General features: G+C 43.0%; 1 protein-coding gene across 2 annotated transcripts in view; it reads right to left on the bottom strand.

Annotated features, from left to right (window-relative positions):
- Positions 1-206: 206 nt before the first annotated feature.
- MFN1 (mitofusin 1) overlaps positions 207-16276 on the bottom strand; it is a 49609-nt gene continuing 33539 nt past the window's right edge. For both annotated transcript variants that reach the window (XM_040349416.1, XM_040349417.1), the window contains exons 13-18: positions 11516-11618; positions 9509-9735; positions 8497-8649; positions 5333-5529; positions 3649-3783; positions 207-943 (exon numbers count right to left, since the gene is read on the bottom strand). In XM_040349416.1, coding sequence (XP_040205350.1) covers positions 874-943; positions 3649-3783; positions 5333-5529; positions 8497-8649; positions 9509-9735; positions 11516-11618 — 885 coding nt within the window. In that variant the 3' untranslated portion in view covers positions 207-873. The remainder of the gene's footprint in view (positions 944-3648; positions 3784-5332; positions 5530-8496; positions 8650-9508; positions 9736-11515; positions 11619-16276) is intronic.

Below are 16276 nucleotides of genomic sequence, written 5' to 3'. Positions count from 1 at the left end.
CAGGTGTTCTAATCCAGCGTTTCCCAACTCCAGTCCTCAAGGCGCCCCAACAGGTCAGGTTTTCAGGCTTTCCATTATTTTGCACAGGTGATTTGATCAGTTCCACAGCCGTTTCATCTGAGGGAAATCCTGAAAACATGACCTGTTGGTGTGCCTTGAGGACTGAGTTGGGAAACACTGTTCTAATCCATCTTAACTTCATTTTAAAAAAAAAAAAAGTTTGGCCTTTAGGTTCGGAGGTCATAACAGCAAAGAACGCAGCATTTGCAGACATTTTAGCAATGTTCTTCTTGACAACTACACGTCAAAGACCTCCGTCAGTTTAAATGCCAAAATGGAAACTAGCTGCTCGTACATTTAGAAATCCCAAATTCTATTCACCCAAGTAGGCACAAGGTGGGGTGTAGCGAGGCAGAAATGCATAGTGGACTTATCTGCCATTTTCAAACATTTGTTACAAACATTTTAATAAAATATTACATTTTGCATTCATCAGTGTGTACATATTTAATATATATTAAAATAAATATATATGTGTTATATGTTTAAATGCTCTCAAATCAAATTTTTAATTTAGAGACGCTTCCAAAATTGTCTTTAGAAAAAAAGGTGAAGATGGGTGAAATAAGGATTCTGGTAGCAAAGATAAATTTGTAACCCGTCTGCCAGCTGGCTGACCTGTAACTGTGTAATACCAACGTTGGTAGTCCTGAAAGCATAGTACAGTACCCAGCGCGCAGCCCTCACATGGAACAGCAAGTGCCACACTGTTTTCCAGGCCCAGCTGGTAAGTGATATAACCATTAGTAAGGTGGAACCCAGTGAAAAGCTCGAGATAACTCATCTCTACAGAGTTCAGAAACGTTGTCCTTTTCACTTTTCCTGGTTAAGGAACATCTTTGTAAAATGATCCAGCTCATTTTCAAGATGGACTGCTTGGTTTCTGAAAAAAAAAAAAAAAGAAGGATAAAAAAATAAAAATAGCAGCAGCTTCAACAAAAAGGTGAAAGCTAAATTCGAAGCATAGCAAATTATTTAGGCAAAAATTGTAGTGACCTATTCAAATAACAATAGAAGTAAATCACTCAAGTTGTGAAATATCTGCATATAAAAAGGAGCATCCAAAAAGGATCACATAATCAACCAGATCAACAAAATGTTCTTAATATAAACAAAGGTACATAATAAAGTTTGTCAATTGTACTTCTGTTGCTTCAAGACAGACCAATTCTATTAGGATCACTGTGCTGGAGGACTACAATAGTCAACATTATTCCACTATAGGAGTTCAGACGGAAATATCCCTAAAGAATGGCTCTTATAAGGAAGATATTACCGCTAGCATTGTCCTCCAGTGTGCCATTTGCTTTCGGGGATGATAGTAGTCGAGAAAGTCCCCAACATTGGTTGTGGTGCCAATGTAATTGTTCCAGTAGTCCCTGGCCTGAGCTTGGCCTATCAGCTCACACTTCATTTGTCACATAATTATTCCAGGTCAGTGAATCAGAGGGTACTGAGGTAAAAGGATGAGTAACAGCACAGGCTATTAATAAAAGTTGTCTTTAACCCTGATCCAAAGAAAATTCCTTGCAAGCTGAAAATGAAGCACAACCAGGTATTAACTAGTACTGTGTGCTGGTTATAACGATTGCTGCAGTGAAACCTGGATGCCTACTGCAAACACATTTCAACTGGGAACTGAGGCATTCCCCCCCTGCAATCTATAATACAATGCCGTTCTTCAGAAACCTACAACATGCAACAGACTAGGGGCATTCCTCAGTTCCAACAATTCTAAAAATCACAGGTTCCATAAAGCTGGTGGCTCGTTTGGAAACTCCCGGGACACCCGCAGCCACAGACATGAATAGAGCACCAACTGCTTCCTTGTCATCAACAGACTTCTTTTCAAAGGTTAGATTATTGGGTCCCAGCTAGTGACACATTTACTTTATGTGCTACAGTGGTACATCCAAGTTTTAATAATAACAGCCGATTAGGATTAATGCTCTAAAGCAGGGATCTGCAATTAGTGGACCTCCAGCTGTTGCAAAACTACAAGCCCCATCATGCCTCTGGATGTCATGCTTGTGGCTGTCAGAGTCTTGCTATGCCTCATGGGACTTGTAGTTCTGCAACAGCTGGAGGTCCGCTAATCGTATATCCCTGCTCTAAAGCTTTGGCCAGGTATTAGTTTGTTGAGACAGAATGTATTCACAGACCTGCACTTTAATACCCCCTTGAGGCTGTAGGAAGTAGAACTATCTTAATATGAAACCTAATTAGTCTTTTGGTGGTCAAGAATATTCATTTTTAATCATCTGCTGTTGATCATTTTTTCCTGTTTATTCTTACACCGATATAAGATAATGCAAAAATAATTTTATTACAATTTTTTTTTAAATAATTTTTGCCCTCGTTATTCTGTTCAGTAAAAAAAAAAAAATATATATATTGTCTTCAATTTTGTAGCTTATATAAGGCTGACCCGATGAGATATAACCCTTCCAAAGTTGGCCAGGATACAATATATTGCAGTCCATATTTTAAATCCAGTTATAACTGAGTGTGGAAAATGCATGTGTGTAACATCGCCTTTTTTCGGACAGGACAATACTTGCACCTAGTACCTGAAACTGCCATTACCGTTTATTCAAGTAGAAAAGTGATCCCCGAGTCTTACCTCGCTCACACCAGGGATGCCAACCGTCAGTAAATTCATTTAGGAAAATCTGTGCGTGAACGTCCATTACGGACCTGCACACTGCATGTCTGTAATGGACAGTCATGGACATATGTAAAAATAACAGATTTTACAAACTGTGAATTTACTAATGGTTGCCAACCCTGCCTCACACTTAGGCCCGATTCACACTTATGCAGGTTGCATATTGCAGGTGTATTTTCAATACATGCTTTTCATCCATTAAAGTCTCTGGAACTAAAAACAAGTCCCTGGCCCTTTCCATAAAATGAGTGAACTACATCCATAGGAGACCATGTTAAATGGACTGTAATATGTTTCTGAAAAACTGAAAACACGCTAAAAAAAATGCATAGGTGTGAACCAGGCCTTACTGCATGACTAGTAAATGTCATCTGTGAAGCCAAAATGAACATGGCCATCAATATATACACACTTTGAGCACTCACATGCAAAAAAACAAACAGGATTCCCCTAATTTTCTAGCACACTAAAGCAATGGAAATTCTCCCTGTGCTGAAGTTCCTTATGCACGTTTCTTGTGCAGAGAGAACGAGTGTGGTGGGGCAGGACTGTTGAAGCTCCGATAGATTTTAGTGATCATGGACACTGCTTAGTGCCTGTAAGAGAGGAGATAGAGACTGCTCGATCTGCAATGAAAGTGGCTGGAGAGAGAGTACTGCAGAACAAAAGGAAGTCTCTGGAGGGAACTGACATGCAAGACCATTTATGTACTGACAAGTTCAAGACCGGCTTGTCGCATTCACAGTATATGAATATCCACCAAGCAAAGCTTATCATATGTTGTACTCTTCCAACTAGAGAGCCACAGGTGTAGTAGATTTACCAACACACATGGAAGAGGGACTTTTCATGAACTGAAAACACCCTCCCCCATTCATTTATTGTCCCATTAACGGCTTCCCAAAAATCGACATGATTACCTGGAAAGCTTGGCTTGGTTATGAACTTTCTCAAGCTGTTTTATTTCTTCTGACCGACTGTTGATGGATTCCATTAGATCTCTTTGAGTCATATCAACCTGCTGGCAAAGTCGGGTAAATATGTTGTCCAGCTCCCTGAAGAAGGTATAAAAGACGATATAAAATTTGCACTAATAAAAAGCGAAACATTAACGTACTTTCAGTAAGTGAACATGTGTACCATTAAATCGGAATGTCATTTTTGATGCAACCTTCTTATTTCTTTTAGTTGCTCACTCTTTTGTTTAGAACATTGTATTTAGATCTGTAATTGTTTCCTGCAATGGTCATCTGTATAACAAGTAATGTGATTAGCATTGCCAGCATGGAGGTCATACCTACCTACAGGACCGTTCCTCTGATATCTGCACTGTACACAGCTTCTGCCAAAGATCCTCAGTGCAGCACCTGTTCATTATTTCACAGCCTCCATTGACTTCAATGGGAAGCCTGAGTTTGGCCTGACAGGGGGGGAGATTTACTAAGACTGGAGCATTCAAAATCTGGTGCAGCTGAGCATGGTAGCCAATCAGCTTCAAACTTCAGTTAAGCTTTGACAATAAAACCTGGAAGCCGATTCATTTCTATGCAGAGCTGCACCAGATTTTGCACGCTCCAGTTTTAGTAAATAATCCTACAGAGTTCGCAGTGAAGTGAAGGCAGCGGTGCATATGCATAGATGCTGACTATTTCTAAAGATTTTAGCAAGACTATGTGGTACAGCAAGGCTATGCAATTAGTGGACCTCCAGCTGTTGCAAAACTACAAGTCCCATCATGTTCACTTGAATTAGAAAATGTCAAGTGAACATTTCATAGCTGGGAAGTGTAACGTTTTTTTCGAGGGAGAGAGGGAGAGAAAGAGAGAGAGAGAAAGAGAGAGAGAGAAAGAGAGAGAGAGGAAGAGAGAGAGAAAGAGAGAGAGAGGAAGAGAGAGAGAAAGAGAGAGAGAGAGGGGGGAGAGAGAGAAAGAGAGAGAGAAAGAGAAAGAGAAAGAGAAAGAGAAAGAGAAAGAGAAAGAGAAAGAGAAAGAGAAAGAGAAAGAGAAAGAGAAAGAGAAAGAGAGAGAGAGAGAGAGAGAGAGAGAGAGAGAGAGAGAGAGAGAGAGAGAGAGAGAGAGAGAGAGAGAGAAAAGTATTGAGCAGGCCAAAAGAGAAAGAAGAGACTGTTCTTTCAAAAAAAAACATAATATTGCAGAATGTCACTATCCAGGTTTGCTGCAACCCCAGGTTAGGACACTAACAGACTATCAAGAATGTAAAGCAGTTTTACTCAAATTTGAAAAGAACTAGGTTTCAAAGCAAATGTGAAAATAAATAAAAATAAAAATAGTGCTAGGTAAAAAGGGAATCAACAAGGAATACAGGACTGAAAGGAACTGATGCGTTTCTTAGAGTATGCTACCATGGCACTCTAGCTGTGCTTAAACTACAAATCCCAGCATGCCTCCACTTCTGGGCGTGATGTTGCTTTAATGTCTTATATTGCCTCCCAGGACTTGTAGTTTCTTAACAGCTGCAGTGGCCACCCCTGGTAAATCTTCTACTCCACAAATGATTGCTTACTACAATTCTGTAGATCTGTTAGCTATAACAGTGTTTTTTAGAGGGCATAGGCTGTAAACATATCTTTGTAGATGAACTTACTTTTGTACTTGGTGACTACAGTTTGCACTGGTAATGCTGACAATCATATGCAATTTGTCTGCCGCATAGTTTACAAACTGTTTCTTGAAAGCCCTCTCCTTGGCTCTTGTGGTCCACGTTAGCCTCTCATACATGTACAAACTGCCATATGCCAACAAAGAGCATCCAATAAGCTTCCAGCCCACGGTTCTCCAGATCTGCACAAAACAAAAAAAGGTCATTACTTAAAATATCACAAATGTGCAGATGTAACATTTATACAGAAGGGTGTCATGTCAACTATATATATATATATATATATAATATTTATTTCAACCTGTTATAGTATTAAAAGCTCCAACCTAAAGGAGGTCTGCTTAACAAATTATGGAGTGAAATTTGAACCATCTACATCAATCCTGTGCAGCTTCAAAAGAACAAACCAATAAAGCAGTCATCACTTCTCTTCTACACCCCTCTCTTTCACATTGCCAAAATGTTACTCTGCATTCCCCTAAACTCCCTTACAGAACCCAAGGTTTGGCTCTACAGAGTCAGCATGACTAACATGGTAAGATACATGGGAGCCTCCTATATGAGAATTAGGCATGAGATAGAAGGTAGATAAGATTCTACAAAATATTCTAGCACCGATTTCTGATGAAACAAAACCCAGTCGAATCATGGAGGTATTTAAACCATCAGGAAAACATGATCCACCTGGGTCTATGTTGACATTGTTCTACACAGGAGGTTGTCCGAGGGTCCCTCAATGGAGATACCATGTGAAGGCTCTAGGGCAAACACTGAGACTCATCCAATAAAGAACACTCAGAGAGCAGGGATGAGACTAAGGAGTCAGAGCCCTAGTAGAGCTCTGAATAGCAAGTACCTGTCCTTGACAGTGCAAGTCCAATTGTCCCTCTTGGGAGGGACAGTGATGATGGATCTGATGGATACCATGACCTTACCAGTCCCTCTGTCTGGGAAAGAAAGCAGTGGTCAGGTTGGGATACAGTACCCGTGACTAAATTGACAAAAGGAACTAGCGCAAGAACCCTTTCATCCAGGAGACTCCAATGGGACAGAGGTAGGTCTGTTAATCTGTGTGGTGTAGAGGGTGAGAAGCTAAAGAGAGTTGAAAGTGAGGGATCAGTCTGGAAACCTGAAAGGGCACTTTTTGCACCAGCATGCCAAAAGGACAACTAGCCAAAAACCTGCAAGGATTAACGAATCTCCACACTTGAAAAAGTAGGGGCGCACATTCATAATGGTTTCTTTCATCAGGTTTCTTACCACAGACCTTGCAGGTGGCTGGGAAACCAGGTTTAGGGGGCCTAGTCATGTCAACCTAAAAAGTATGTGAAGGAGCGGGAGAAGACTTAGTCAGTCAATCTTTCGTTAGACTTGCGTTGACGCAAGTGGATGCCCTGTCCGCAAGATGTATCCTTGATGATAATGTCAAGAGTTGGTCCAAAGAGACATCATCCCTCAAAGAGGGTGAGACACACCATGGATGCAGTGTCCACATCCAAGCACTTTAACTTGAATGTTCTGTGTATTTGTATAGATATCAGGCCAAGACAAGAGAGACAAGCGCCCGGCTACTTCCAGTAGGCCATCACAGCTAAAGCACAGGGCTCCTGTTCCACATGCACCATTATAAAAGGATCCACTGCTGCAGAAGAGAGATCTCTTCTGATAGATTTGAACAATTCTGCCATAACTTGGCAAAATGAGCTTACAACCAGAATCGGTTGAAGGGCAAGGACCACAAATAAAACTTATTTTAAAGAGGGATTTTAGATGTTGGTCAGTAGAATCCTTGAATGTGAGAATACCCTCTAATGGTCTAGTGGTTTTCCTGTTAAGATGAGTCACTGGCAGATCCACAGTGGGTAAATAACGCCATTTCAAAAATCCTTCTCAAATGGGAACAGGTCCAGTAAGCTTCTGGGGAATACGAATTACAATCCCCATAGAGGAGTACCCGGAAGAATGAGTGTAACGGAAAAGTCTTTGCAGCTGGAGGAGTTCTGAAAGACCCAAAAGTGGAGACAGCAGGCTGATCCTTGTACAAACTGCATCAATAAGAACTAAAAATGGTCTCTAGAAAATCTTATATAACAGGAGAAGACTGCGATTCCTCAAAAACAATCTAATCTGGGAAATATTGAGGGGACCCCTTATCAAAGTTAAACAGTATAACAACTGGCAGCCCAGCCACCTCTAAGGCTGTGGGAAGATCAGAAAGACTCTGCAGAAGGCACAGGAGCAGGCTTGGAGCCTCTGCAGTCAGCGAGAAACTGGATGAATTAGGCCACAAAGTATTATGTGACTACAGTAGAGACCCTGGATCATGAGGCAGGAAACTCATCAAACGGTAGATTTAAAGAGAACACCAACGTTGAAATCCTTTTAGAAGGCATACAGCAAGTGTTCCCAGAACCATCAGGGGAGCGTGAGCTGGGGTCACCAGTTGCAGGAGGACTGTCCCTTTTCTATCTAGATATAGACATGTTGCGACCATGTGATAGTGAAACAACCAAGTTCAGGGTATGAGACAAGGTCTCAGGTACTCATATAAAACTCAGACAGCTGGTAGCCAGTGAGAGTCAGATAGCTGGAGGTGACCAAAGGCACTATAGACAGGCAGCAGGAATGGATAGGAGATTTTTATTTTTTTTGCCATTATCCAATCCTCTGGTAGGGGTCAGTATAACTTGACAGCATATGGCTTCCTGTGTCCCATCAATGGATGAAAAAAAAGTATATGACTTTAAATTGACAGAGACAAAAGAAAAAGGCTAAGCTACATTACTCTACAATTTATATATTGCGATAGCATAGGAAGTTGGAATCCATCAAATTAATCATACAGGTAACCCAGGGAGCAAATTACTGTAGTAAACTGAAACACATCTGTACTGTATTGTTAATGCATCCTATAATTTGCAAATTTTAAGGGGAAAGTACTGTTGGTGTTTGGGGACTCTAATCTAGGGATAATGGCTGTCCCATTTATCCTGTCTTTTGAAATTTATTTTATTATAATATGTAGAATATTTACAATTAAAAAAATAAATAAAAATAAAACTATGATTGGAATTTTTTTTCCCCCACATGGTATGAAATCCTTTAAAACAATAACATTTAGTAAACCTCACCAACAGAAATTATCTTACCATTCCTCCTACAATAATCACTCCCATAGACCCTCTTGAGGTCAAGGATGCCAATCCAGACATCACTGTAACCATGATCTCATCTTGTGCCATGGAATCTGGAGTCTGCCCTGGGTTAGCACTTGTGGTGGGTGTACTCACAGGTCGGGGAACCTTAAGAGAACAGAGTTGAGATGTATCAAACCTGAAACCAATTAAATTAAGAAAAGCAATGTGCACATCAGATATAAAAATGTCAGAATCCTTGCCAAGTGAAGCAGGCCTATGATTGGCAGGTCTAGCCAGGGATTTCCTAAAGCAGGGATATGCAATTAGCAGACCTCCAGCTGTTGCAAAACTACAAGTCCCATCATGCTTTTGCCTCTGGGTGTCATGCTTGTGGCTGTCAGAGTCCTGCTATGCCTCATGGGAATTGTAGTTCTGCAAAAGCTGGAGGTCCACTAATTGCATATCCCTGTCCTAAAGGATCTAAAAGATTCTGTCTGGGTAATGCGACCTATCATCAGCTATATACACTTTATTTCTCTGGGGAGACCAAACCAAACAAATTTTCAGCTTAAACAAAAGTTTGTACTTTGCTCATGTCCCCCTCCAAAACAGCACATACTTACTATTCCCCCCACCATACTGCCCAGCTGCCAGAAGTGAGGAAGTGAAGAGCTCTGTACATTCAGAGTCACTCAAACACAGGTTTGAGGAGTTTCATCCCGCTCCTATCCGTGGTAAGAATGGTATTTTCCACACTCCCACAACCGAAGAGAGTGGCAGAGGAGCAATGGAAAGTTATGAGGCAATCAGGAGGGGTGAGTAAAGCACAAAATGCTTTAAGATCATCTACCTCGACTCTGTGCCTTGAGTGAGAATGGGTCTATGTAGAGTAACTGGACCGTTGTGAATTTTAACCTTCTTGGCTCCAATTTCTGGCACTGCAATGTAATCAATAACAACTGTGCTGTTCAGTTACAAGTTCATTTGAACCAACCTATTCTCAATGCTATACACACACACACACCTGAAAAACTGGTTCTGCAAAGCCTATAAGAAGGCGAGCATTTTTGGACCCCAAATACCGATTAACAAGTGACGTCCAGCCAAATGAAAAGCGAAACGTAATGTCTTCCTGAAAATCACAGCACAGCTTCTCACAATTCAGATTGTAGCTGAGGTCAAATTTCTTGCATGGCATGGATGTGCTATATTCCTTTTGAACAGCAGGTGGCAGCAACGGTATTAAGCTTTCTGCAATTGGAAAACCCATTTTGTTAACACTGCAAAACATAGTTAAAAGCAGTACAATACAACCTTTCCCCCCCCATTTTAGAAGGAATAAAAGGGAGGGTTATAACCCTGAAAGTCACTCCCATTCATATTCACTCTGCAAATACAGACAAAACGCCATTTCTTCAGAATAACAAAAGGTAGGAATCTACAAAAAAGTTTGTTAAAATCTTTGCAATGTACATAGATCCCCCACAGAGGAATGTATTTTCTCAACAAAAGTGGAGTAACTCTTTAAAAAAAAAACTTAAAGGAAAACAAACATCTCACATCTCCTATTTTTTGCCTTTAATATAGCCTCTATGTGAGTGGTTCTCAACCCTGTCCTCAAGTACCCCCAACAGGCCATGTTTGCAGGTTTTCCTTTATCTTGCACAGGTGGCTTTAAAACAGTCAAAGGTTTTGGCATTTTGGACAGCCATTTTATCCAAGAAAAAATCCCAAAACATGGCCTGTTGGGGGTACTTGAGGACAGGGTTGAGAACCACAACTCACTGTAAAGATGTTTTCAGGTATAGTGCAAGACAGATTTTATCCATAAAGCGGATATCAGAGCGCACCATTCTGGTCACGCGATTGGCTCCCAGCGGCAACTTCAGGGGAGAGGAGGGCCAGCCAACAATAGATGCCCCATAGTAAGCCTATGAGTGATGTCACCACCCAGGCATTCTATCCGATGTCAGCGCTCTCTCCTCTCCCCTGAATCTGGCTGCTGAGGACATCACATGACCAGAACGGAGCACCAAGCGGCAGAGTTTGACGGGCGTCACAATCTGTCAATCTCACCTACTGAGATCAATGGGACCACACTGCAACGGCTAGTCAAACCTGATCTGCAGCTCTGTTTAAAAAAAAAAAAAAAGGTCCTATAACGTGAAACTGAAATTCAATAATAAAAAAATAAACAAGATGGCAGCAGTATCATGCCCTATTAAAATAAATGAATAATTTTTCAGAGGGTATTAAGCATTACTGTGTGTCTGAAAGAGCCCCAAGTAAAAAACGTACCTTGACTCTCACGGTTGATTACTACCTTGCCAGTAAGAAGCTGAAATTAGGCTGACGGATCAGACTCTAGCCTGGTTCACACCTATGAAGTTTGCTTTTGATCCATTTCAGCAGCTTTTTGCATTCGCATGTTTGACGCCATTTGTAATGCGTTTATTTTGCCCAATTTGTTGTTGGGCATATTAAAAAATGCAAAAACGCGTCAACGCAACAAAAACACACTACATGTTTTTCCAGTGTGTCTCCATTGAAGTCTATTGAGCCCAAAAAAGTCCATGACCCCTTCCAAATAGGTAGTGGCTGGAAAAAAAAAGCATAGATGTGAATGTGTCCCATAAGAAACCAGACTGCAGTGCGTTTCTGCAAAAAAGTACCAAAAAAACGCATAGGCGTGAACCACGCCTCAGGGTTGGGTTCAGGTGGTCCATATTTCAGTGACCAGTGAAAAGCATGGCTAGACCCACAAAGATTTTCCACACCCGGGTTGCAGGGGCAGAAGTGGTCATCACACAACTTCACACATATGATAGAAAAGCATGTACTGACTGGAGTTTTCTTCAAAAATGATGCCCTGCCTGGCTGATGAATGGCCTGGCAAAGGACACTGATTACATCCACTACCTTTCAGCAGGTCCATGAAACAGGACATGAAGTAAATAACAGACATATAATAAAGACATTATATTGAGCAGTATCAGTGTTGACCAGGTGTAATTTCATTCGTGGCTGTTACCTATTATTTCCTCTTGTGCTTTCTGTATAGATGTATTCACTGCGGTAGAACAGCGATCGGCCAGCTTTCTCCCCATCCCCTTCTCTATGTGTGAATTCAACTCCTACAAGCAGATATAGATATACCAGAAATGATCAATGCCCAACATAAACACAAATAGAAATATGCATTTTGTCAGACAACCCCACCTGCACTGCCGCCTCTAACTGAACATATGCAGTGAAACCTACGTTTTACCAACACACATTTGTCTCAAACTCTATTGCAATTTTAGAGGCATTGGGCACTAAGGGGGAGATCTTCCATTATGAAGAATGATTTACACATTAATCCAAGACCCATAACCATACAGTGCCTTGAAAAAGTATTCATAACCCTTAAAATTTCCAACATTTTGTCATGTACAATCAAAAACGTAAATGTATGTGCGCATGCGCGGGACTTCCGGGAAGGACGCGTTCTAGCTGAGCTCCCGGCACCCCGACTCTCTACAGCTAGATTTAGCGCAGGCACGGGGGTCTGAACGCCGACACTGAAGCCCCGAACGGTGATGAACCGGCGGGCACGAGGTCAGCCACGAAAAGGCCAGCACAGACAGCCCGGAATCAAGGGAGGAGCGGGGTCTTCCCCTAAGCATTGGCTGCAATCCAATATGGCGCCCGGCCGCCCAGACACACGTGGCAGCACAGCGGTGAAATCCAGTGGAGCAGTACCGAAGGGAGACAGGCAAGACCAGCTAGAGACACCCAGGGATCCTTATTCATCTCAGTCCTCGGGAGATGTGGACTCTATTCATGGGGGTGAGTCACACTTACAGCCCTTATCTCCAGCACTGTATGCGGAGGGACATGACAAGGCCCACTCCCCAGCCTCCTCGATGGACAGGAACATGGCAGATTTGACTGAGGCCTTGTTCAGCCAGCACAGCCAGCATAGCCAGCATAGCCAGGGGTCTCCCCCTCCTCAGTTTGCCCACTATTCCCCTGATGCCATCTTACTGTCTCGCTTTTCCACCATGTTACAACAGGAATTATCCAAGGCGTGCACCATGATCACTACTGATCTGAAAAAAGATATTCATAGTCTGGGTGAACGGTTTGATCAGATTGAGACCAAGGTCGACAGTACAATCAAACGGGTCAATCAGAATACCACCATGCTCACAGACCTACAGGACCGGCTGGATGAGGCATACACAAAAATCGAGGACCTCGAGAATCGCTCGCGAAGGTACAATTTGCGCATTCGTGGCCTCCCAGAGACTCACACTGACCTTGAGGGGGCTATGAGAGAGTTAATGAAGGAACTTATACCTGACATTTCCGCCCATCATATGGAAATTGATCGGATCCACCGAGCATTGACAGCCCCGAGGATGGATGGATTGCCGCGGGACGTTATTGCTAAACCGCATTTTTACCGTATCAAAGAGAGAATGATGTTTGTGGCCCGTAATAAACCAGATTTGTCACTTTTCGGTACTCCCATACAGCTCTTTACGGATCTGGCACCGTCCACAGTACAGAAACGTAGGATCCTTCGCCCACTGCTCCAACAACTACAGAACAAGCAGATCAAATATAGATGGTCGTTCCCGTTTAGACTATCATTCACCTATAAGGGACGGTCGCACTCCTTTTCTACGTTTCAAACGGGGGAGGACCTGCTGCTTGAACTTGGAATCATCACACAAGACCCCCAGACATCTTCTTCTTCTTCGCGCCCAGGTGATCGCCCTCTTTCGCCATTATGGAGGGATCGCGGGCGTGCTCAGGCCAAGAGAGCTCAACGCGACACCTGAGTGCCTTCACGGTCCTTTGTCCTCCCTTGGAACTTTCTACAACGGGGTCATCTGGATCCGACCCAACATCGGTTTGAGTTCCTGACCTTGCAGGGTCACTGTCGCTCTCTACGTAATTGAGGCTTTGCCAAGCCACTGGTCCCTTTTCTTCTTCCTTTTTACTTTTTGATTTTGATTTTTAATTTTTATTTCTATGGAAGGAACTGCCCTGATGATAGTTTGTTGTCCCTCCGGACTCTAATAAGGCTATCGGAACTGTATTTCCCAAATCTGGGAATGGGGTTTGGGGTTGAGTTGGCTAATTGTTCCCCTGTGGGGGGCCGCAGGGGCGGGAACAACCGATGGGGACTCTTCCTGCCTCTGTGTCGCCCCCATCTGGGATATGTGTCGCCGTGGGCAGTTTGCGGTGTTGCACCAGACACGTATGTTCTTGTTACCCCTGATTGTCCTGTTCCAGTAATTTTTTTTTTTTTACATGTTTGAGTCGGGGTGGTCTTACATGCCACTTGATTGCGAGACTACTTATTCTCGGACGAGAATAGTACCCTTGCACTTAATGTACCGGATATTGTCTCCGGTGGGGGTTATCCCCCAGGTTCTTTTATACAAAAAACGTATATTTCAACAATCTCAGTTAGGTTGCCTAGGCCTATGGCCTACTAAAATTTGTCTGTCTTCTTACTGTCCTTTTCTAATTCCCTCTTGTTCTCCCCTTTTTCTATGTGAGCCCCGGATCGGCACGCTCTCCCCACGCATCCTGGTCTTGGGAGCCTTGGAGGTCAGCCGCCGCTGTTCCAGCGATCCAGCCCTGCTTTCATATACACGAGGTAAGAGTGCTCTGCCCTGCCACGATGGCCACTGCCTTGACTGCTGAATATTCTGTCATCAGCCACAACGTCCATGGATTCAATTCCCCAGTTAAGAGGACTAAGGCCTTTCAGTATTACCATAGGCAGAAGGCTGAAGTCCTCTTGCTGCAGGAAACCCATTTTTCTAAAACCTCAGCTCCCCGCTATTTAAACGCTAAATACCCACAATTTTACTTAGCAGGGGGTCCAGAAAAGAAGGGGGGTGTAGCCATCTGTTTTTCAAAGCGGACGCCTTTTACTCCCATCTCTATAATCAAAGACAAGGGTGGTAGGTACATTATGGCGGTGGGACGGTTTCATGATCAGGAGGTCTCCTTTATTTCGTATTACGCCCCTAACACAGGACAGCTTGACTTTTTTAGTAAGATGCTCCGAATATTGTTGCCTAAGGTTCAGGGCCAGGTAATCTTGGGAGGCGATAGTAATATTCCTTTGGACAGAATTATGGACAAATCCGACTCTCTTAAGCCTGTTTTAAGACGTCCACCGATAGCGAGCAGTAAGGTGGCACGACTATTTAATTTACACGGCCTGATCGATGCCTGGCGGGAATTTAATCCCACAGCCAGGGACTTCACACACTTCTCTCAAGCCCATCGTACATATTCCAGGATTGATCATCTCCTGATACGCACCCCCTTGCTCCCTTACATTAAATCAGTGAAAATCTTGTCAACCCCCTGGTCAGACCATTCTCCGCTTCAGATCTTCACTGCTGGGCTGTGGGCTAAATCTAAACCCTCCCCATGGCGACTGAATGTGAGCTTATTGAACGACCCTATAACCTGCGCGGAAATCGGTAAAGAGATAGAAGAGTACTTTAAGATTAATAAGACACCGGACACATCCCCTGCGATTACCTGGGTTGCTCATAAGGCTACAATACGGGGGAAACTTATTCAAATAGCGGCTAGGGCGAAGCGGAACAGAGAACGAACGATCGAGCAGTTGGAAACACATTTAGAGGAACTACTAGAAGAACAGCGTAAAAACCCTCAGATTGATATTAGACATAAAATAGACAATGCTAGATTGGCACTCAACCTCAGTTTGACTACACAAGCTGAAAAACATATAAGTTGGTCGAAACATAGGTTCTATACTATGGGGGATAAGCCGACCACAATGCTGGCCAGAAAACTTGTCCCCCGGCCATTTTCACCGACATTGCCAAAGTTGAGACTATCTACAGGTCATACGACCCAAAACCCCGAGAAAATAATTAGCGAATTTTATAAATTTTACACTAAGTTATATAACTCACCAAAAACATTGGATCGTTCCAAGGAAGAGGCATTCTTCAACGACTTGCAGTTGCCAAAATTGACACCAGCACATACGGACCTGATGGATGGAGCCTTTACGGAACCTGAAATCCGAGCCGCAATCAAATCTACTCACCCTACTAAGGCACCGGGGCCGGATGGCTTCCCGGGCCACTATTATAGAAAATACTCAGATGTCTTAGCGCCCCACCTTTGCTCTTATTTTAACGCCTTAAGAAGTGGTAATAAACTCCCCTGCCATGAGAACGCTGCTTATATACATATGATTCCAAAACCGGGGAAGGATCATGGGGACTGTGCCAACTACCGCCCGATTTCTCTTATCAATACAGACTTAAAGATCCTCACCAAAATTCTGGCCCAAAGACTAAATACAATAATTCAAAGCTATATTCACCCTGACCAGGCGGGTTTCATCCCTAATAGGCAGGCTTCTGATCAAACCCGTCGGTTAATTAATCTTATATCCGCGATCCAATCTGATTGGGACAATGGAGGAGTCAGGAGGGGGATGTTGCTATCATTAGATATCCGGAAAGCATTCGATTCCATCTCATGGGACTATTTGTTTAATGTTTTAGAACGTTTTGGCTTTGGACAGTGCTTTTTGGATCTCCTTCGTACATTATATGACTCCCCGAGTGCTTCACTGGTGCTTAAGGGATATTCTTCCCAACCTCTGATGATCAAGCGTGGTACGAGACAGGGTTGTCCACTGTCACCGTTGCTATTCGCGTTGGCGATCGAACCGTTAGCGATCAAAATACGTGCCAGTGTGGACATTCGGGGCATCAACTGTTGCGAC

This window comes from Rana temporaria, chromosome 4 (genome assembly GCF_905171775.1).
Source record: "Rana temporaria chromosome 4, aRanTem1.1, whole genome shotgun sequence".
NCBI classification, from domain to species: domain Eukaryota; kingdom Metazoa; phylum Chordata; class Amphibia; order Anura; family Ranidae; genus Rana; species Rana temporaria.
This window is presented reverse-complemented; position numbering and strand designations above follow the sequence as displayed.